The sequence below is a fragment of the Sitodiplosis mosellana genome, unplaced genomic scaffold, assembly GCF_009176505.1.
Source record: "Sitodiplosis mosellana isolate CC-2019 unplaced genomic scaffold, AAFC_SMos_1.0 Smas_scaffold_11, whole genome shotgun sequence".
NCBI classification, from domain to species: Eukaryota; Metazoa; Arthropoda; class Insecta; order Diptera; family Cecidomyiidae; genus Sitodiplosis; species Sitodiplosis mosellana.
This window is the reverse complement of record NW_022595253.1, coordinates 1,666,179-1,691,424: the sequence shown is the minus strand read 5'-3', so window position 1 is coordinate 1,691,424 and position 25,246 is coordinate 1,666,179. Positions and strand designations below refer to the sequence as shown.

General features: G+C 38.0%; 1 protein-coding gene across 1 annotated transcript in view; it reads left to right on the top strand.

Moving 5' to 3' along the window:
• The window catches only part of LOC129567311 (protein O-mannosyl-transferase TMTC2), a gene marked incomplete at its 5' end in the record, with an annotated part of 128,714 nt that overhangs the window by 85,221 nt on the left and 18,247 nt on the right, over window positions 1-25,246 (top strand). The window contains 1 exon segment of the mRNA XM_055444076.1: window positions 16,672-16,758. Within this exon segment, the coding sequence (XP_055300051.1) occupies window positions 16,672-16,758 (87 nt within the window).

Below are 25,246 nucleotides of genomic sequence, written 5' to 3'. Positions count from 1 at the left end.
ACTACACTGGCTGGGCACAGAAAAAAAACGCGCTCAATCACCGCCACCGGAAAAGCATTGAAATTCTCAGCAAAGCGAACTGCAAACTCATAACTCTGAATGCGAATACCATAAAAAAGGAAAATAAAAAAAACAACAAACGTCTGTATTTCCGGGCCAGAAAACATAGCACCGTAAAATATTATATTCAAATTTAAACGACCGAATTTTGTCCACATTGGCAAAACAGGGCAAAATCGACAAATTACGTATTCTACACTGTAATTTAAATTAGATTTGGTTAAATTCCGTTGCCAGCCAATTTTCGTTTCCGCAAAAGTAAGTTGCTGTTGTTGTTTTTTCCAATGCCATTCATTGCCACTGAGATGGCGACGTTTTTTTTTGGCTCAAGTACTTGCGAGATATTTTGTGCGTTCAATTGCTCATTGTTTGGCTTGTTTGTTTGTTTTGTTTATATTTGTTGTTGTTTTCTTCTTGGAAAACTGGAGAAAATATGCCCCGGTGAATTTAAGTAGCCTTAATAAATTCAATGGAGAAACAAACAAGACCGCAGAGTGTCGCTTCGCTCCCCTCTGCGTTCTTGAGATTTTAGTTACTTATTCTATTTTGTTGTTTCACAACAACCTACCTTTTTGCGCACTACATGAAATTTATTTCATCGAAGTAACTTTGCAGTAATATATCATTAAAAGTCGTCACTCTGGTTTAAATTGAATAAATAATATGAGCATAGAATCGGAAGTCACTTCAATTCTGTTCATGACTCAAAAAAGTATTGGAAAAAACCCAGATTAGTAGCTCTACATTTCATGTAGTGCTAAAAATGAGAGAGAGGGAGAGAGAGAGAGAGAAGAGACAGAACCAACTCTTTCTGCTCTGAAAACTTTTTGAGAATAAGTATGCAAACGCGGTACGTAAAACGACATCGCCATCGTTTTAATTATTACCGTCGGACTCTGTCCATTCATTCTTCAGGAAAAGTACGTAATTTTCGAGCATCTGTTTGGACGACAACAAGAGAAAAGAGAGTAAATGAAAGAATTAAAAAAAGACAAAAAGATAGATAGATAGAGGAGAGAGAGAACGGACGAAGTGGGGGTGCCTTACCTTTTGCTGCATCCGCTTGAGCTTAATACACACACAAACACAAATTCGTATGGTCCACTCAGTATACGAGAGCATTAAAATCACAAACAGACAGAGAGAGAGAGTGTGTGTGTGTGAGAGAGAGAGAGAGAGAGAGAGAGATAGAGAGAGAGCGAGGAACAGTAAAAGAGGGAAAGGACAACGGAGAACCCTTATTTAAAGTAATGTGCGGCTTAAAGGCTTACCATTTGCAAAAAGAATTTCAATGGAAAATTCGCTGATGCGCACTCGTTGAACAGCAACGCAGACCGTTGATTCAAATAAGAGAGCAAGAGCGAGCGAGAGATAGACAAAAAAAAAATCGGAACCTACAAAAAGGAAGAGATAAATGAATGATGCGATGAATAATCCCGGACACATTTTTCCAAAGCTTTTTCGTCGCCGTCGTCTGCAAGCCATCCATTCCCGTACTCGGAGTGAACTCGCCTGTTCTGAGTCTCTCATAAAAAAGTCATTGAATATTTCAAAGTAAATAAAATCGGAATAACAATAAAAACAAAAGGTAAAATGATAAAATCGGTTTTTTAAAACTCCATCATGCGCCCATGTTTTTGCTTTCGTATTTTCCGTCTGATGATAATTGCCCTAAAATCAGGCTGTTAGTAAGTGCTTCATATTTCAATCGGATGGTATTGCAGATAGTTTGTTTGCAATAAAAACGAAAACTTCACGAACTTGTATGAATGCTTCGTCGTCGACTGTTTTAAAAATTCAAGAGATAGTTTTTTTCTGTCGAACATGAAATCTTCATTTTTGTTTTCACCAACACCGAATATCGCTGTAAAAATCTTGCATTGGACGGCATACGACTATAAATTGCATTACGAAAATATCACATTTTCGGAAAAGTGTAAAAACAAATCGCTGAATTTTTCATCGAGTGAAAATAAAATTTACGTTGCGAAGGCATTCGACATTTTGAAGTCACAACGGCACAAACTTTTTCCCAAAACACATTTTTTTCACGCTTTGATTATTATTTCGTTTGGAGTGGTCGATATTGCGAGCCGAAAAGCTGGCGATGGTAAATATTTCAGTAGTTTCTGTATAACGTAGAATACAATATTGACTCCCGAACACAGGGGGAAGAAGTGTTGCACACAGGCAACTTCGTTTTTTCTGCTCCCGTCTTTCGATTTTGTTTATTTGAATCAGCACGACATTTTGCACCAAGCATACGTCTGTATCAAACGAAGGCCGGAAAAATTCACGCTGATTTCAGTCGAGACCGATTCTGGTGCAGCATTAGGGCTTTGAACAAAAAAACACACACACACACACATTCGAAGTTCAAGTGAGCAGTTTCGCTGTGGGCACAGCGATGTGTCGACATAACGGAATATATATTGCGTTTGAAGGCAACAGACCCATAGACTCTTTCGAGGATAGTTTATTCATTTCACGCAGCGTTTTTCCGGTGAATCACACCGACACCACTCACGTCAATCGGGTCACCATTTCGATTGGATTCGCTCTTTGCATTGTTTCTACATCGAAGCGAAAACAAGTTACTCACTTGATGCATTATTGAACAGCCAAGAAAATATAGAACGTGAAAATTTATCGGATAAATTGTCAATCGGATTTTAGTGGAATAGTTGAGCCTGAAAAAAACTGTTTTTTTTCCCACATTCGAAAAATGCTTGAAATGTTTCAATCCAACTCGATCGATACTTCTTACCAATTGGACATTTATTTTCGTGAAAAAACCATAGTTTGCTAGCTATGCAATATACAATTCAAATCAAAGCGACGACATTGGCATTCATTCTAATCACTTTTGATTCGACGGGTGGAAGCGACAGTTCGAACTTCTGGCCCTCTATCGACTTAATTTTGAAGCATTCTGTCATATTCAATACACGACACTTGACAGCCATTGACAGTTCATGTTGTACACATTGTTTACAAAACAAGATAGCAACTAGTGAAAATTAACTGATTTTCAGGACTGAAATCAATGAGTTATAAAAGGGGCAGCAAATTTCAAATGTATTCAGATTTATTTTAAATAACTTATTTAAACGTAAAAATCGCATAGCGGTCACCAAATCGAATATAATAGAAATTATAGCCAAACAAATGAAAGAACGTATTACTCAAAAAAAAGCCGATGTTAGTTCTCAAAAACAGTTGTAGAGGGTCAGAATGATGAACATACATTTCTATAGTTTCAGTACAGAAATACGGAATTGCTTCCACCCGTCGTTTTGATTGCATTATTTGAATCGACGACGACGTGCCTACCAAACTTAACGAATATCTGCAACAACAAAAATTCAGTCAGATTCTCGTGCATACGCGCGTGCGCGCGTCTGTTGCATTTTGATAACACACATATCGAAACCAACACACAATCCCGCACAAAATCAAATATTCCATTTTCGACTGCTCACAATCTGTTCACATATTCGGTATGTAGCATGTTGAATTTTTATTCCATGTATTTGGTTAAACGTTTCCAATTTTGATTGCTGTGTCGACTTAACGCGTAGCGCATGTCTGAACTTTTCATTCGATGAACTCATTCGATGAACAATCTCGATTATGTCATTTTGCTGAAGTATAGCAAAATAAAAGGATACAATCGGAAAATGCAAGATACAAAATCAAATGACATTCAACCAATGGCAAAACATCAAGCAAACAAATAGCATAAATGCCACAGTGCGTAAAATCGAGGCCAACATATTTGAAACGGAGATGAACAGACAGTGTGGAATGCTACGAATCAAGCCAAAGCCAAGTTAAACGAAAACGAGTCAGAGAAAATTATGATTTCATGCACATATTGTATGTGTGGGGGCTGCGTTTCCTCTCACTGCAAACGCACTATTTTCTTCATCACAATAGATATGATTCCAACATACAAAATGACTTTCAGATAAATTTTCGACGAGAGAATGTCTCCCGTTCTGTGTGTTGCGAACCATTTTTCGTTTCATAATTCTGCTTTTGTCATTTCACAATTTCAATTTTCTCTTCGTTTCGTGTTCGTGTTTTGTTTTTCATTATTTCTGTTTTATTTTCAAGGCAATGACAATATTTTTCCTTCTCTTGCTCCTCTTCGATTGCTCTTGCCACTTGCTCTTGCTGTTGAGCGAGTGAATGAATGCGCTGTGAGATGCGGCACAAAGGCGTGCGCGACCAAGCAACACCAACGAAACGTTTGCGAACATTTGTTTTGGGCAAGTTGGGGAAAATGTGGCGTTGACAGCCTCAGGCTGGATGTGAGATAAGAAAATATCCACATTTAAGCGATACAGACACAAACACATACATACAAAAATGAAATATATTTTCTTTTCTCTTTTCTGGCATTCTTCGTACGTCGCTCTATCACTATCTCTTATGCATGAAAGGAATTCATACGAACAATGGCAAAAAGTTTTTCGAAACTATTTTCATATTTGAATTTGTTTCGTTTTGTTTTGTTTTGTTTTGCCAGGCATTTCAAGCTTGGGTTTTCAAGCTGTGTGTGTGTGCGTGGTTTTTGTCTCCCGTCTTTCTCGCATCATTTCGTCGACAATATATACTGTGTATTTGGAAATGTGAACGAATTGGCATTGTTGGGATTTTTTTCTCCCTTTCACTCTGGATAATCAAAACCATTCTCAATTTTATATACATCTAACGAACGCCTTGTCAATGCTAAAATGTTTCTTTTTCTAAACTGTTGCAAATGTAATTTATATGAAAGAAAAAACGAAATCAATTCATTTTCTGCAACCCGTCGTTCATATGCATGTATCTTTGTATCAAGTCATGCTCTACTTTCACTCATGAACACTAAAGTTTTTTTCCGATCTGTGCACACCAAAATTTGTTGATGAAGAAAGCAGAATTCGTTAGCGCTCGCATGCAATCAGGAAGTAATGTTTCAAGTTTTTCGAGTGTTTGAATTAAAGATGTTTCGCATGACGACGATGCGAAAATGTGAAAGCAACTTCAAAACGCAACAATGACAGCACGAGTAAATAAAACGAGTGAAGACAATTTATTATTTCATTCACATAAAAAACCACACTCCGAAAAACAAGAAGATTTTGTGTTGTGTGTCGTCAACATCAGCAGCAGCAGCAATCCGAAATGCCAGCTATCATTTAATTGAAAGCTTTGTCACACTGCAGCAGCACTAGACAACAAAGTATGTCGTTGAAATCAAGTTTTTGGCGAATGAATCTCATCTGCATTAGCAAGGAAACTGTCTCCGGTTTGCCCGAGACTTTCGATCTCACACACACTCTGCAACACAGTGATATGTAAGCATGAGTGAATTTTGCCATTTGCTGGTTACTGGTAATGCACAAGAAAATACACCCGAAATTCGATTTATTACATACTTTTTTATGATTTTCATATATGGATATGGATGGTGTCACACAATATGCTATAGTACGACTTGATCCAGACGCGTTCAACGTATAACAACTTGGTCGGTATTTTTGCCGAGTATACGGCAAGAGTATGTGTCGCATATATATTAGAGAGTAAAGTCATAAAAATATCTAAGCGCTATGCTATTTTACGATGTGTTTGACGATGCTTGAGATTTTCTGCAATTTTCGATAATAATTTAGCTAGAAATGCGTACACATTTACCGTACTACCATACCGAATACGACCGAAAAAAAAAAAACTGACTGTTTGTATGGAGTGTATCTAAACAAGATTATGCCATTATTATTTGTGAGGCATGCAAAATGCCATATGTGCTGTTGATACAGGTTTCGTTACGTTCCATTCTGTATCGTTGGCACAACCGTTGAAAATATGCTGTCACTGCAAATATCGAGGGCAACAGATCCGACATCGAAACACGAACATTATCCCCAGGCACTGTCAACCTATTCGCGCCTCTTTCATCTTCATCTCCTTCTTCTTCTTCTTCTTCTTCTTCCTCCCCACCCCCCCCCCCGCCGGGGGGGGGCGACAAAGACACATATCTATCGTTCGTCTCAGCTACAGATTGCTCCCCATATGTGCCTAATCCATTTTGATTCGTGCTCACGAATCAAATGATAAGTGGTATTTTCTGCGCCCGCTGTAAAAAGAAGTGCGCTCTCACCATCAACGCCGCCATCAGCAACCACCACCACTACCCGAAATATTTCGTGTGCCATCGTAAATTTCCCTTTAATAGATGCATGAAATATTGGATAGTTTGTGGTGTAGACGTTTTAATAGACGCAAATAGAAAATGTGTTCATGCGTGGCCGAACGATATGCTTTGATGGGTTCGAGCTGAAACCATGAGATAAGCATTAATAAAGACAACACATTGACGAAGCATAAACTTAATAAACACATTAAGTGGACGAGATCAATTTATATCCTGTATATATTTGTGTGTTTGAAGATATTTTTCGCTGATGTGGAGTGTGCGTTCCCATGTGGTTTTCCTAAAGCATGTATATCTTTGAAGATGTTCCAATGGAAATTTACGTACATATTTACTTATCGAATGATGCATGTTTTTGCGCTGCTGCTACTGCTGTTGCTGCTTCGGTTGTTACTTGACGACAAAAAAAAAACAACCGGAGAGAACAGAACACATTATCGCTTTTGTTTCGGGTGCGAAAGGATTTTGCGTCGTGGAAAAACCGCATTTAAAAACTCAAATAAATGAACGTCGAACAATCTCGCTTGCCATATAAATTGTTTTAAACTTAATTAAGTCGGTGGGAACATGAACGAATGACTGCATCAAATATAAAATTATTTAGGTTTTCTCCCCCTCTTTTTATCACTGGATCAACATTCATTTTTCGTGTGGTCGAAAAAAGAACGAAGACGAAGAACAAAACCAGTTTTAAACTTTCCTAATGATGTGTCAACGTGGTTCCGAGTTATTATTGCAAGCAAAACGTGTAAATGCACGCACGAATAGTGCCTTAAGTGCAGCAAGTACACCGACGATTATCGCATTTTCGCCAGGAATTATGAGACTACAGTAGCAGCAGCAGCAGCATCAGCCGTAGCATCAATTCGGACCAAACGCTCGTTTGAAATAGACATTTTCACCTGTGATGAGAATGAGCAAAAGCGACGCATACAGAGTGAGCTGGATATAGAGTGGGGAAAAACATCGTTTAAATGAAATACGTTGAGCAAGATGTTAAAACTGCATGCAACCTTCACGTATTCCAAACTGACAGAATGAAATCAGCCAAAGCTTAATAAGGCTTGTCATGTTCGTGTTGCAGGTTTTGTGTGCGCTTTCTTTCTCGTTTTCTCTCTCTCTCTCTCTCTCTCTCTCTCTCTCTATCACGCTCACTCCAATTTACCCATATATTTTCTGTAATAACGGAACTGAGTGAAGTCCTCACACACACACATAGAGAGAGAGAGAAGCTATCACATACGTGAACTCATTCCAGCACACGCAATATATGTGCATTTCGTGCAACATCGTTGATATATTTATTCGTTGCTTCGCTTGCCCTTCGTCTTGAAAATTTAATTGTATGATGTCGTACAATTACTCAGCTGATTAGCTCTGCGAAATTGAAATATGCACTGTCATCCAATGCGACGCGGCACGATCATGCCACCATCACCACTACAACTATACCACCACCAGCAACATTTCTGGGATATTGGTTTAAAATTTCATTTCGCTCGTCGCATTTTATTGCTACGGACACTCGCATAGTGGTTGCGCCAGTAACAAGGGCAAGAGTGAGCAAAAGAGAACCGCGGGAGACGCGCAGATAGAAGAAATGGAGACAGTCAATGTGTATGTGAGTTGTATAATAAATGAAATTTTGCACGGAAAACGCGAATCGATGCATTTAGTAATTGGAATAGAATGAGATGAGTAACAAGAAAAAAGAGGTGATGGGAGTAAAAACGACGATGTCGTGTGATATAAAGAATGGTCGAAGGAACAAGATAAGTCAAGAAAATGGCAAATACTGTTCGTATTCGAACAACGAATGGCGCAAAGTGACAGAAAGAGATGCAATCGAAAATGAGTCTGAAGTTTTCGGCCCCAAGATTGAGATTCTCAAAGTCAAAAACTCATTAAGAGAAGATGCACGTGATTCAACTATAAATTCGAGAAATATTTTATCATGACTTTGTGATGCCCATTGGGTATAACGTAGCAACGCTTTTGATGGAACAGTTGCTTCGATAATGTTTTGTCTTCTTCTTCATCTTCTTCATCTTCCTCTTCTTCCTCTTCCTCGCGCTCATTTTGCGCAAGTGTTAATGTTAAATGGTTGAATTTTCGGTACAATTTTCCAACTTGGCTTTTTCAATACAGCTTTCGGTTGGTGGCTTTCAAAATCAAATAAATAGGAACGAACGAGCTGGGACAACACGAAGTAGATGGAAACAATAAGAATGCCACAAACAGTCAGTCGTAAGCACACACACACACACACCTACACACAGTTAAATGAAAAATTCATTACAATATTGCAATCGGTTGCTCGGTCGTGTGCCATCCGTCTCACACCCATCTCACTGCCGTTTCACAATTCGATAGCTGGTGAACGAAACGTATTTCATTAAAGACAAGTTTGTCGACTTCTGGCTTTGGCTGCCAGTGCACGTTTACTGCGGTTCCACTTCTGCAAATCTACAAATGAGCGCAGAAACAAAGAAGAAACAGAAGAAAAAAAACAAAACACAGCAAGAAATCGTCATCTATCGTCCATTAGCTATCAAATACATGAGAGCTGCTTGCAATATTGCTGAGCAATTGTTGTTGAGATCGAAATAAATTTCGTTCACCATTTTTCTTTGTTGTGTTCGTTTCGGTGTGTTCGATCAAAGTTTAACTGAAGTCGAGATAAATGTCATTGCATTGAAAATGGAGCGACACCGAGATGACAAAAATGAGAACGAACCAAGAGAGAAAGTGCGAGGGCGAGCGGTTGAGCATGGCAAAGCAACTACTAGCAAAGTTTTAAAAACTTGCACTGCCAACCCGAACCATCACATTAAGTTCTTATGATTTTGGCTGGTTTTTATTTGTGTGTCGCACGGCTTTGTTACAACGATGTTGCTTTTGCCGAGCAAGTACTTTGAGCAAATTGCGTGAAGCAACATTTCTACATGGGATGCGATGTATGTGTGTATACGTATGCACTGTGCATCACCACTGATGCACATTGCACAAGCACATTCATTTTACACTCGGCTGCATAGCTCAACTCTTTTATGTGCTGTTTCTTTTGCCGAAAAACTAATCAAAACAAAAGTTTCGTCATTTAATGAGTCCTTTCACACACAGCTTAATGTGACATCGTTTTAATTTATTGCAACTATGGCAATAATTGCATATAAACTTTCGACGACTACTTCTTTTCCATGTTCGCATCAGCACCAAAAATCTCTTTCATTGGGATGATGACAATCGTTTTCATTCACTTTCAAAGATACACTGAAACTTGAACAAATGCGCATACGAAACGAAGCATCCACACCACATGCACACAGCAACCCGATTTGTTGCTTCCGCTTTGAAGAGCTTACTGAAAACTTTTTGCCGAAATTTCTTGAAATTCATTAAACAGCACCTATACCGCTATTAGCATTCATGAACTGCTTACGACAGCCGTAAAAAGTCTTTCTAATCGAGAGCGAAGCCTCCTTCCTCAAACGGGAGAAAAATTACTTTAAAAGTCTCTTGGCTTCACACCGTTGCTGCAACAGAAATATACCACAGGCGATCCTGGTGGCACCGATTGTAATGTGTTGAAAAATACATTGTAACACACAGGATTTTACTATCGGTGCCACAAGGTGTCGCTAGTGGTAATGCTCTTGCAGCAACGGTGTGCTTGGCTAAGTTCAATCGAGCAGTTCTTGTGTCGAGCAGCAATTTCGGTCGTTAATTGACATCCAAGTTGGATTTTATTGGAAGCGAAAAGTTCGAACCAAGATGCAATCGAGAGCAAAATTTACTATTTGAAAAATACCACTTGATTTGAAAATATTTTTGTACGGAGTTAAAAAAAGGCACTATAAATCTTCGAAGTTAAAAAAAGGCACTTTAATCGAAGAGTTTCCAAGCCAAGCGAAAATAAAGTATTTGACATAAAATTGACTGAGTGTCATTAAAGTTTTTTCGTATACTTCAGATCCTCGTAAATTCGATAATTGTTTTGTAGATTTTTGTTATACTTTCACCGAAAGATGTGCCAGACACTTGAACGTCGCACTGGAATTCAATTCATTGTACTTTGGTTCGAATTAAGCCATTTTATGACTGTTTGAACAAAAATAAAATAGCAATCAAATGCATCAAGTTAATTAGTTTGTCGCTAAACGAATGAATCACAAAGTGATTAGTGAATTTAATCAAAAGGAATGGATAACCGAATGATGTCAAATGGAATGGAAAATTAAACCAATATTTGCCAGTAGATTCGAATTTATTTACATTCGATTTTCATTATGTTGCCGATGCAATTTTCACAATATATTGGAAAACAATACTCATACAGAATTTTAGTTGAAAATAAACAAAAGCTTTTCCAATCGCAATTAGTGCTAGCAAACTTAAATAATTGAATATTCCATTTGGAGATAAAAGCCAAATTTTAACGGGCACTTCATTTGTCTAATGGTTTGGAATGCGGATATGAATAGCCGAATTTCGTGTGTCTATATTTGAATTTTGAAATCCGAGTTGTCCCCTGAGTGAATGATATCCATTCACATGAATGAATGGAGTGTGTTCCAAATATATCAACTATCGATTTTCAAACGAAAAGCACCGTGAACAATTCAATATAATTGTATCATGAATGTTCCGGATTCTCGCTCCGGTTTTGGGTTTTTTTTTTTTCACCAGCATTCGGAGAGTGTCGCCTGTCACATTTGAAATTCGATTCGGAGAACGCGACAACAAAATATGATGTCACATGAAATACAATGCACCGTTGATTACTGTTTTTATCCGAAATTTTTGTATCGATTTTTCCGCGTTTTTTCCCCCTCCAACTATATAGTTCATCCAACAATTTCGTTCTCTTTTGTATCCTCCATTATTTATTCGAATGCCGAATGTTACATTGTTAAATGTAGCTCGCGTTCGGAGCGAGGAAAAAAATCAAAATATAAAATGGATTTTTCCGGAAATGGTATAAGCATTGTCTTTGAGTTTGTTGAACCGTATCGATTTATGTAACCGAAACAAATGACGATGTGACCGACACGTGCTCTAGAATGTATGAAGTCATTTTGGACTTTTGGAGCACTAACAATTGTATCGACCATATTCATATTTGGAGCTCTATATGAATGTATTAGACTCACTTGTCATTTTGAATGATTGACGCTGCGGAATGTTATCTTCTTTCATTCAGTTCCAGGCATTATTTTAAGAAATTTTTAGAGCTGCCCATTTTCAAGAAAATTTAAGTAAAACACTGCCCATTTTTGAGTTTTTAGCTGCCCATTTGGGATTTAGAACTGCCCAAATGGGCAAGAGCTGCCCATTAAAATAATGCATGTATCAGTTCAATAAACAAAAATCTCGATGATGACATAATAATATCTTTGTGGCAATTATTCAATTCCATTGAATTTGGTTTGATTAGACATCGAAAACGTTGTTATCTTTCTATAGGTTACTCCTAATAGCAAAGTTTCATGTCAATTAAAATGAATAATTCAAGTTCATAGTCACGCTAGTTTCATTTTTGATCGCAATTTGAAGGGCGTTTTTTTATGCCGAAAGAAGTTCTGAGCTCGAAGAAATGGAGTATTGAATTTAAAGGTTCAGATATGATTTTTCCCGTTTCTCACGAAGATTTATGAAACTTGTAAATAAATTTATATGACAGTACTTTGATTATTTGCGTGTGAAAGCAATAAAACTTTCATTTTACCTTTGTCACCGAATTGCCCAGCATTTTGTGTAAGTTGTGAATATGAATTTGCCCTTCGCTTCGTAGCATATTCAAGGTGTTACCTGAAGTTTGCGTTTTTTTTTTGCTCTGTTGTGATGTACCGCTTACACAAGTAGTAAGGAAGTTTTTTTTGCACTCAATTCTTCCGCATTCCGTTCAGGTGAATAGGAATGAAATGAAAGAAGAAGAAAAATGGTGGTTGTGCGCAATTTTGCGAGAATCCAGACTAGGAATCGGTGAACAGAACATGACACGAGCCAGGAACTTTGAAGCGAGAAAGAATGAAACTATTCGAATTACGACAAAAGAAAGGTATTGGAACAATGAGCAACAATGCTGAAGCAAATTTTTCTGCACATACGACAATAATTTTTTTCTTCTTCTCTTACTTGTGTCGGCTCATTCGTGCCGAGTCTGTGGGTTGACACACCAAATGCCTGAGAGTCAGAAGTTGAATGTGCTAGCGGGCTGCAAAGATAGCGATATTTTGAAGAAAAACGAAAGAAAGAGCATGATGGAATGAGGCAAGGTGATTTTAATATTGTACGATGCGCTTCAGTTCCTTTAACCTAATGGCCTTTCTCTACAATTGCAAGAAAAGATAAGTTTTCACACACAGTGCCACAAACCTACAATTTCGCTAGCAATTGGCAAATGCAACGACTCCCCTGTTGCATAACACATAACAATTTACAATTGCATGTAGCTCGTATTTCCAGCGAATAGCTTGGATGTTTGGGTGCGAGCGAGCAAACGTAAACTCTCTCTCTCTCTTTCTCTCGCTATCTTTCTCTTTCTTTCTCTCTCTCTCTTGCTATCTCGAAGTCGAGACCATGTTGTGTGCTGAAGATTTAAACACGTTTCTCGCTACTTATTTCTATCGAGACTTTTCTTCCCCATTCTCATTTGAGTAATCGAAAAAAATAACAAACAGAACATAGAAATTCATGATGCATATGGTTGTGCCTTGTTATTATTCCAGCGAGGTGTGTTTGCGTTTTGTACGCTAGTGAATCGGGCAAACTTCCCAGGCATGTGTGTGTATGTGTGTATATGAGAATACGCTCGACGAGATGCTGCTGAATTTGAACTCTGATCGCAAAACAATGTAAACATTTCGTTTAACAGCACATTTGGCTCAACAGCATTCTCACGCTCAACGAATACACACACTGAAAGAAACAGAGAGAAGAAGATATGGGTTTGTGTATAGACACGAGCATAACGGTGCACCGTGTGTGCACTGTGCATACCAAAATGCAATTTGAGAGAAAGAAAAAAACCAGAAATGAAAACAAAGAAAACCTAAAATCACCTTAATACTCTGGATTCGCTTTACAATCCTTATTTTCAACCACTGTTATTTTTTTTCCCTTCACTCGATGTATGTATCTGTAGCATTGTGCAGTTGACGAGGTTAAATTATAAACGTGCCACTGTGTTTTTTTTCCCTTCATTCTCATTGCTCTCGCCATATATGACAAGGCTTGCTGGATAATCAACTCCGTAATTCGTGCGCCTTGCTCACTCGACACGAACAACTTTTTGGCATTTTTACGTGTTTTATTTCCACAGCATACAAGAACAAATTGACTTTTGCAACCAAACCACCGGTACACACACACACACACACACACACACTCGCTGCGACAAAAACTGGCAAAAACTGACTGACTTTGTCATGCTGCAATTGTTCACGTACGCGTGATGCATATTGTTTCTTCGATCCTATTCAAGTGTGCTTTACACAATTCTTATTCCTTTGTTTGTTTGTACTTTCTTCCCATTCTTTCTCGTTCGCTTTGTTTGGCCCTGACTTTTCTATTTATGGAGCAAGAAAAATGATTCAGTAGCTTGCACACGTCACAGTGAGTTTTATGAAGGATCACTACAGCGCGAAATAAAATAGAAAATTCAAATAAATGCACGTGAGTACATATGCATTCAACGCCTCGCCATACAAAGCAAAAATGAGTATTATGATGAAGTTGAATACTTGAAGCCTACAGCGATATAACCATTTGTGATGCACACCTTGCATTCAAAACGAGAGAACAACCGCGGAGCACATTTCAGTTCGTTGACTTTTCAAGTGCATTTGGAACTATGACGACTAATAAACCAGATTCATTTGCTAAGAGTAAATATAAATCAATTGTCTCGCTATTCTTCGTGAATGAAGTCCAGCGAAATAATTGAATACAATGCAACTCAGATTGTGTGATTGTGTTGACATTTTGATTACGTGGTCTCTCGAGTTTGACGTTAATTGACAACTGGTCCAAAGCTTTGACATTTCGAAATTGATACTGTGGATGCCGTTTATTGGTATTGATTTTGTAAATAAATATAACATTACTATGCAACGTACATGCAATGCATATTCTCGCATGAGTTTCATTATTAAAATTTATCAGTGAAATTCTAAGAATTGAATGGCACAAACTTCTGTCACAGAAGTTCTGTGGAAAAGCGAAGAACAAACATTAGATAAAAAGTCATCAAATCATTGAAGTAATATCGATTTTGTTCCTACACACGCATCCGCATCACATTCGAAATGCCTGATTTCCCGGCAGACATGAGAGATTCGTTCCATTTCAATAATAATGAAATGTCTCCGGATGAAATTGTGTTGCAATCTTTCAAGCAGCTGTCACTAGTTTTCCATATTTTCCCGAACATTGAACAAATATTGAATTTTCTGGTTTTTGAATCGACTGGCTGACTTGAAGTTGCCAGGGAGATTGTTTGCTTTTCGCAATGGACACTTTTTGCCAAGGCTTATTCCCTTCATCTTCTGACTTTGGTTGGTGGTTTTTTTTTATTGGCAAAATGGTATCAATACTGTTGCATTGAACGTCTTGTTCCGTTGACATATATATTTGTTCATGATTTTATATTTTCGCTAAAACATTGGAGCAAAGTGTGTGTGTGTGTATTTTTCCAGTGGCATCGGTGAACGTGTAAGTGAATGTTCGCAAACAAAATCCCAAGTTTGTTTTTGCCAACCAAGACGAAGGCGAATTTAATGGCATAGAAACGAACCGACTCGCTGCTAGTGAACAGAAAGTAGAAAAAGGGAAGGAGAAAAGGAGAAGGAGAGAGAGAGAAAGAAAAAAAAACCATGTTCAACGTTCACCGCACTAACAATAGAGCTATTCGCAACCCACACACACCGACGAGTAAACAACGCAACGAGAAAATGAAGTTTTCTTCAGTGTTGTTTTGGTTGTATGTGCTGTTTTTTTTTTTTGTCGTCTGTGTTAATGTAGAAAGTTGTGACTGTCAAAAAGCCAAACTAACATAAATCATTTCGATCAGACTCAGATTGCGCTGCTGATGTTGCCAGCGTCGTCGTCGTCGTCATCTTCGTCGTTGTTGCTTATATTCTATTTAGTTTTCTGGTTGGAAACGTATTTTCTATCACATTGTGCACTCTCAATGACGACTACACTCCTTTTTCATGTTCAGTTTTTTCCTCATTCTCTCTCGGTGCGTTCTCATGATTTTCTGTCACCCACTCTGAAATATTGGGAGCCGACAGGATTTTCTTTCAGTATGACGTATACAAAACAATCATGAAAATTGAGATGGCCTCTCCTTCAGACGCTTCTTTGTGAAAAGTGAAGACAGCGGTATGCACACGCATCCACCCGGCCAGCAATCAAATGATGTTTTTGCTGGAAAGTTCGGATATTCGCTAGCACGACGTCAAAAAGCGCACATTTATTAGTATTTTCACCCCCATAAGTGAGGCAAAGGAAAGCACGGTGTGATTTCGTGCTACTAGGTCACCAGTACGTGCTTGTAAATCAATAATAACGCCAATGGTTGGCAGACTGCGGCAGCACTATCGAAACGCGTTTCAATTTTGCGAATTATTATGGGAACGTTGTCACGTCGAACGAACATTTATTTCCTTTTTTTTCCAAAATAATTCCCGAAGAAACGCCCGTGAAAAGTGTCGATGTGACAGCGACGCCAAAATTTATTGCAATTTATTTTTTTGTTTGTTTTCGTGTTCTCTCCGTTCTGTGTGCCACGCCATCAACATTTTTACCTGTAACTGTATAAATGTTGTTATCCTACATGAAGTACACATAGTATTCATGCATGTGTGACCGTTACGCGAAAATTATGTGTTTTGCCGGATTACGTTGAGAATATCTTTTTCATCAATTCCATTACGCTTGATATTTCGACAAGCGTTTCACAATAAAATCGGTATTTTTTTCTGCATTTCTGCCGACATCGTTGATTTGGATTTGCGAAGCGATGGGACATCTCAACCGGGGCGACTGTGTTCTGTTGCGACATTTTAACTGTTACACACCTATAACCATCTTATGACAATGAAACGTAAATGGAAACTTTTGTCCAAATCACATCTAAAAGCATTTTATTTGAGATTCACGACGTTGTTTCACTTATATTTTATTATTTCTGTCCATGAATTGGTCGCCGTCGCCGTCGTCGTCATCATCATCATCACCATCATCATCGTAGTCAGCGGCGCACTTTAACACGATTTTTATAGCATCTCTTCATACATTTTTCATGATCGAATTGCTTTCTATTTTTTGTTGTTGTTTCGTTTTTCTATTCGTCGATGGGTTTTCTCATGTTTTATTCTTTTATCCTCTCTTTGCAGCATGGATTATATAGGCTTGGGTTGCTGTGCGCTAGCATTTGTCCTCTATTTCAACACACTGGATGCGGGCTTCGTTTATGATGATAGGTAAGTTTTGCAAGTGTCATTTTCTTTTGTTTTCCAACTTTCGACACCGTTATACGATGTCTTTTATCTTTGATTTTTGTGCGACTCATTCAGGTCAACACACGGACAACACAAAACCAGCGCACATCCAAAACAAAACGAACACGACACATAAAGCATTTTTACTGTCGTCAAAATGGATGGCAAAACCAAAATGCGTTTATTTCACTCGATTTTTTGTTTGTTTCTTTCTTTCATATCACATTTCAAGTGCTATGAACGAACACATTTATCGCATCAAAATTGATGACACATTTTCCACCAATTTATTCACAGTTCCATTTTATTACTTCAATTCGCAGCATTTTGACAAGATGAAATGGCAATAAAAAAATCGTCTGCCGATTTGTTTATACCCATTATCACATACTTGCAAAGTTTTGCTGGTGTTTTTGATTTGGTTTTATGGAACAAGTTTTGGGGATCGTGACCTTTGAGAGTGAAAATTAAATGCGATGAAACAGTGATTTGAATTCCTGATAAAAATGAAAAGTTTTCATACGAGACAGAATGATTTCAAAACATTTCGTGATGGTTTTGATAAATCCGATACGTCAATATCCTCATCAATGCGCTCGTGATTTATAGAACTTGATTTAACTATGTCTAAATGTTGGGTTCTCCTTTTTTTCTGATACACCATTTAATTAAATTGTGTACGTAAAGTCATCGCCCGTTCGCAAGTTTTGCCAAATCATAGGTTTTAATTGAATTCTCGTGTGTGATTAAGCCGAGTCAAAACGGTTGGTTATCGAAACAAAAGATGTGGCAAAACACACGCATAAAGCACAATACCCACATCGTATTATATTGCAAACGGCATCGTCAATTTTACTGCGTCACCTAATCACTTGCGCGGGGATGAAAATTATCGGCGTGTGCAGTTTATTATTGAACGTTTTGCAAGGGAAAATCAATCAAGCCAACGGCATTGAAGGGAGTGTGCTCCATGTATAAACAAAACCCACACACAAACGATCCGTATGAACAATAAACCAAAGTCAATAAGTTAGATTAATTTTGCTTTGGTTACAACGGGATTGTGTGTAATTTGGTAGGTATTTCGTTGATATTGTAAATAAATATAGCTAAATAAACGAGCATTCCGATCGATGGAATACAGCTTATCGAAACAGACCACTTGAATAGTTCCCCGGACAATTTTATTACATTTGCGTTCATGCATTTCGTTCTTTCCATCTCAGTCTCTCCGCCTCTGGTGCTCTTTCTCTCTCTCTCCATTCCTCTCGTTCTCGCTCTCTCTTTCTCTCAAACACTCACTTGTTATATGCCACATTTGCAAGTCTATGGCATTCCTAGTAATCACACATCAAAATGATACCCAAAAAACCATGACTACAGCTCCGGAACCAGGGCACACACGCACACAACTATTTATTGGTCGTCTGTCCTATACATATTTGGTTTTCGAGACGAAAATGACAACAACAATGACCATGGCTGCGACGACGATGATGACGTGCAATGACGCAGTTCCATTATAACAACGCTCAAGAACACGTGACCAATTTTCGATCTAATGGTGCGACAACAACTGCATATTTATTGTTTAGTGCAAACAATGCATTGAAAGCATCCACAAATATCAGCATGTCACATGTCACCAATCCACCGACCAATATATCTACCACAATGAAATGTCGAAGCGGCTTTCTCTCTACTCTCTACTCTCCCTCCTCTCTCTCTCTCTCTCTCTCTCTCTCTCTCTCTCTCTCTTTCTCTTGCTCACTCGCTCGGTCATTTAATCGATCAAGCACCGAACTCCAATAACACAATAATATTCACAACTTGAACCCCTCAACCGTTCGCATACATACTTCAATACAATCAAATTTGTATGTTTCACTTCATCGAATTGCAATGGCTATGGCACACGCAATCGAACGCACCCCCGACAGAACAAATGTGTCCCGGCGCGCTCAGCCTGCAATCGATTTCGATTTATTACAATATTATTTTGGTGTTGGCTTGGGCCAATAACAAACTTTTGTTTCACTATAAAATATCCATAAAATCCATTTTTGTCACACCGAGGAGAAAAAAGCTCGGCACGGACAATCGATATTCGTGTGACTGAGACAAAAACACACACCTCATTCCTGGAATGAAATCGAATCAACGAAAGATGAAATGAAAACGAAAAACAAAATCCTACCTTACTCGACTGTGTGCAAATGCAACGCAGCAGCATTGTGTGCACGGATCATTGTTTGGCGATACAAATGCTTCTATACACACAATTCATGTCAGTGATATTGTGAGTATGCTTCATTTGGTTCCTCTTGATGTCTTTCGATTGGATTTAATTGTCCAATAAAATTATTACATTGTATGCTGTGCCGAGCGAACGACACATTCTTGTGTCGGCCAAGTGCAAATGGGTCGCTTTGCACGAACACAACACACACAGACAAACAGAAAGAGGGAAAGAGAGAGAGAGAAACGCATGATGGAAAAAGCAGTACACATTTCCATTAGGATGTTTATGTTTTTGCGCCATGTGCAATAATTTTTAATTAACGACCGTAACATATTGATGGCTCTTTCGTTTGCTCCGAAACCAATAAACAACACATGAAAACTTTATATATTTCATTTTCCGGCGACGAGGACGAGGACGATGATTACGATGGTTACATAATGAAAGCGCAGTGAAACAATCACAGGCGCGCAATATTTACATATTGCCCCGGTGAAACATTTACATGTTTCAGTGCTTGAAATGTGCTCAGCAGGAGCAGAGAGCGAAGGCAAAAAGCAAGTGCGATTGAATCGATGTGCCCCGTTTGCATTCATACAACAGTTTTAATGTTTCGTTGCGTTAGTCGCTCTCTAACAAACAGTATTTGCACTCGGCTTCATCCCGCATTTCAAATATGTGATGCTATTTTTCCGTTTCGACGAAAAAGTCGAAACATTTGCTCGTACAAATTAAAGAATCCGAACGATTGAGAGATATGGTTTTGCAGTTGTTTTGGCTGGCAGCAATGCGGTAACTCTCGCGCGCGCCACTCATACCCGCTTTATATAGATGTGGAAGAACCATGAAATTGTGTGAACGAATTTAAATCTCATGGTTCAGCCGGTGAACGAAGCGTTTTTCTCTTACACTGATGTGTTATATCCTCTGCATATCGGCCCCATCCTTTTGCAAATGGCAACGGTGTAAAATCGTAATAGCATATTAGCCACGAGCGACGCGCAAACATGGCTGAACAAAGTATACTCGGTGAAACGCGCAAAATATATTTATTTTATGATTTCCCCGGAGTCATAAAACACATAAATTCGTATTCGGTCATTGCACATGCACAAAACAAACGCGGACAAGCGGGAGAATAGTAGAAACAACTCAGAATAAAAAACAGCAACAACAGCACGAATGAACGAAGCCAACAGCACACGATGAAAATGGATTCAGTTTCGCCTCCGTCCGAAATGATTATGATCATTTCAGGAGAAATAACAATGAGAAAACACACCATTTCAATTCGCATTGAATTGCGTCCATTTTTCCGTCCACAGTTAGATGTTGTTACAAAGTGCGCCAACAAAAAAGTTGGCAAAGCATGTGCAATAATTATTCATATTTAATAAGGCATTTAGGCTAATGGAAATCACATATGGAATGTGCTTAGTGTTTAGCACACAAACACAAAACCCAATGGCCAAATAGAACATGAATCATGATTAATTCGATATTCAATGAACAATTGTGAAAGCCATTCCAATGGCAATGTGTCCATTTATACAATTATTTCGATTTTAATTATTTCAATGAAAATGTTCATGGGAAATTATCCTATTTTCACTTTGCCTCCCATCCATTTCTTTGTGTCCTTCGCTCTCTCCCATTACAATCATGATGTTCCAAATCTTTTGACTTGTGTGCTGCAGCAACAGCAGCAGCATCAAATCAGTATGATGTTGCAACAACAACAGAGCAAAAAACGGCCCGAAAACTGCCATAAAGAGGAAACCAGGTTTCACACACAACACCGCTTCTTTAGAACCGTTCGTTATGTTTCGCTAAACATTTTCATGAAGCACTGCGTTGCTTTTTATTGCTCGTTATGGAAAATAAAACAATCAATAAATTGAAAATCCATTTCAATTTCGGATGGAATATTTGATGCAACCCGAATCAATGGTGGTTGTAAAATAATTTTGGTTTTATTACCCGAGGAATTGAGAGTGCCAAAGCGAGAGCGAGAACGAATCAACACGAAAAAAATTGCTCATTGAACGGTTTTGGTGTGCAGTTTTTTCTGTCGTTCTCGCGATAATGCCATCGATTTTATTAGCGAGTGCTTCAGGGGAGATTCGGCATTGAATGAGTGTTTATCCAATGGGTGACTCTAGTGCAATATTCAATTTTTCAATTTGTTAAACAATAACGTCAATTATGTACAATGTAGCATTTTTCAAATGTTTATCGTTCGTTACAATGTAAAGTGTGACACACTGTGCAACTCGTTATGTGTATCTGTAGTTCACAGTGAAAATGTCCGATAAAACGTTCCAAGCACTATGACGATTGAGAATGTACGCTCCCGAATTGACACAATTTATGTGCGACATTGTTTATTTGAAGCAATTTTTGCTTCTTTTGTTTTTTTAGCTCACTCGATCTCTCTCCTTCTCTATCTCTCCCTCCTTTCCTTTCTCTCTCACTCACTCTCATTTCGACATTTTTTCCACCAAAATCGATACTTTTGTATTTTATTTGTTCGGGCCAATGTTTCCGATCCCCATTATATTGGAATTGAAAGCATATTTCATTGGCATTTTTCTTTTGTTTCCAAAATTCTAAATCAATTTGTTTTAAACTATCGAATTGCACTTGATCTCTCTCTTTCTCTTTCACTCGGCACATATATTTCGCTCAAATATATATTTCTTTTTTATTTGTGCCATTTTTTTCTCATCTGACCGTTCCTTCGTTGCAGCAACTTCGAATTGAAAGTAAAATTGCAGTGCAATAAAGTAAATTCCAATCGATTGTAAAAGTATTGGTTATTTAATCTGTTTCATTGAGCAAAGAAAGCGGAAAATCGCGGATTCGAAAAGAGTTTAAGCAATTAATTACCCGAAAATCTCGAAAGCTTTGGGAACAAATTTTACCAGTGGAAAAGTGTGTTTTTTTTTTAATTTTCCATAGCAAACATGCATTTTGTTCGGCATTTTATACCGAACGTGCCAAGCACATTCATTAAAGCACCATTACATGGCTGGCCACTTTCACATGCAACATTAAACTGCCATACTGGCCTTCAATACATAAATCTATTGATGTCGAACCGATCCTGAGCACACATTGGCACTCCGACACTCACAGACACAGCATTCAATGCGCTAGCCGCCCAACTAATAAATTATGCCATGGTTTTAAGTGTGCAGCACACACACACACACATACATATATTTATTCGTTGTGTGTGCTGCACTCAATGGGTGCATCTAATTTAACATAATCGGCACATTTACAAAACACATAATAATTACACAAGGCTTTCACTTGATGCCACTTTGAGCATACGCAAATTGAGCATGTGCTGCAGAGGCGGTGGTGTTAGCCGTTGGCAAATGTTTAATGTAATAAGCTTTTATAAATCTTTTCAATAAATTTGAAGCTGTGCTCAGCATTTCATTATTTCACGCTCAACGCCATTCAATCATTTGAATTGAATCTCTTCTGTACTCTCCCACGCTGCTCCCAATTGAACCGCTTTAACTTGACCAGGTAATCGTTTCAGCGCTATTTTGTGACATCATTTTAATTTGTGTGTTGAGCAATTTACATTTAACTAATTAATTTTATTGAAGTGAATCGTATTTCATTGCAATCTGATTAAAATGTGTGTTCGTTTTCAATGCCCGTATGAAAGTCGTTCGGGCCGTGCGTCGCGAATGAATGAGAGGCGACTCATTACAACGTCAAATGTCAAACTGACTGTTAACGTGTGCCATTTTTTTTTTTCGTTCGTCTTATAAATAATTCTGTTGACCTTTTGTCATAAACGACTCCATTGTTGCTGGTTCGTGTGTGCATATTGGCGTTGAGTTATTGCATGTTTTCACTGGTGAAAACACCATTTAAGCAGCACGAAACAACACACGAAAAACTTGCTCATGAAAATTTCGTGTATGTGTGTGCGTTTGTGCAAATTGAGCATTGGTGGCGTGGTCGTAATTCGCTGAAATGTTGCAAACTAGATCCTGATTTAATATTTCCTTTCAACGTTCACACTAGCACAACACAAACGACACGAAGTGAGAGAGTGAGTGAGAGAGAGAAAGAGGGGAATGGAGAGAGTGAAGGAGAGTGCGAAAATTTGCCAGCAATTGAGAAACTTATCAACTTCGAACTTATTATATATATTGAAAGACGATGGATATTTGATTTTATGACATAAAAAAAAAACTATGCGCTATCGATTTTTATTGCGATGACAGTTATGAATATTTGATGAAATCACCACTGAATTATGCATGCGAATCATAAATTTTAATTAAATCGCTTGATAGACATTCCGATGGGGAGGAGGTCATCGTTTTTTTGTTTTCATATTGCAATACATACCGTACGATATTGAGTTTTGGTTCGTGTTTGCGAATAGCGGAAAAACAATGTGCAAATTCGAGCATATTATTTAAATGAAGTGAACTGTGAAAATGCTCAAACACGCATGTACACGTTGTTCGCTTTGCGATCAAAATTGCATGAGTGGCAAAACGTCGATATTTCTTTTCATTTATTAAGGCTAATGGAAATCTTGATGATGGAAAGTAAAGTTTCCATTTTGATTGTCGTTCGATTGAAACTTTCGTTTGAATGAAATGCCGAATTGCAACTCGGCTGCGTCATTCATGATGCACAACGAAGGAGATGTGAATACTGAATATCATGTTGAAAGAAAACCGAAGACGAGCTGTAAGTGTATGCGCGTCTGCTGGCAAGTTTTTTTGCTGATTATATTGCACTACAATCGATATTTCTTTTCTCGAAATTCAGTGAGTTTCTCTCTCTCTCTCTCTCTTTCTTGCACTGGTATGCATCATTTGCAATCATTCTCGATTTGCCGTTTTGCATTTGAATGGACGCAAACTTGAACTTATATGCATGGAAAAGTCTGCTGAATGTTAAAGTCGATATGTCGTCGTTCGTTGTTGGCGTCATTCCATCGTCGTCGTCGTCGATGTCGTTGTCGTAATCATTGTTGTTGTTGTCGTTTTCGTTCGGGCGACATTATTATGTTAATGGGATATCAAATAGATTTGTTATGCTGTTGAAAAAGCAATATTCTTGATTACAATTTATAAATACATGTACATTTCTTGAATGCATCCGAATTCAAGTAAATAATGAGTACGATTCTGTCGAATATGTGTGAATTGTGAGCGATATATTGCGATGATATTGTTAAATTATGTACGTTTTTTTTCTGTCGTCGTGAAAAGCACTAAATGAAAGGAGAATGAGGAGGAGAACAAATGAAACGAACATCATTCGAATTCAATACAAATGTAATCGAGACAAAACGCAATAATTTAATGCATTTTTTTCCGATTCAGTTCGTGTCTTGTTACATGTTGAGATTGTTTTCGCGCCCCCAAAATCGAATACAATGCAATAATGTAAACAGAGAAAGAGCGAGAGAGGGAGAGAAAAGGATAGGGACCATCAACGAAGCCACTATTGCATCAAATTGAACGCAGAAATTGTAAAAATATATATATATGAAACTAGTGAGTAGGGAGATGGATTGAACGCAGACCTGCGATATTGAATTGAATCTGTTCGTTGAAGTGATGCACCCCCGCTCGTTTCGCAGCCATATCAATATCTCGTTAGGGGCCGCAATTTATTAGCATCATTTGTAGCATTTTGACGAGGCTGCGTTAATAGCAATGCTCTCTCATATTTATTTATGCGACAGAGAATGAGATATGTGCATCGATTTTTGGTCCGTTTCCCTATTACTTTTGGCGTTTTTTCTTCTTCTTCTCTATCATCATTTACATTGTCGACGCAACAGTTTATTTTCATTCAGAATTTCGTTTGCGAGAACGATTCCTTCATTGTTAACGATAACAATGTGATTTTCTGCGTTTCAACATTTACTTTTTCGTTTTACGTTCACTCATTAAAATCGAAACGAATACACGTTTTAAGCCTCAAGTGGTTTCTCGATAATGATTTACGCAGGCAATATTTAAAAAAAAACACAACAAACAATTGAATTGTCCAATGCAAAAAAAAAATGATTTGCAAAAAAAAATGAGGCCCACATCAAAAGGGCATTATTCGAAGGAGAAAAAGAAGAAAAATGATTGCCGGACGCCCAATTCACAAGTGAAATGAGAGCAAATTTCTCGAATTGACTCGTATCTGATGAAAAGAACTAGTTTTGTGCCTTGTTTCGTC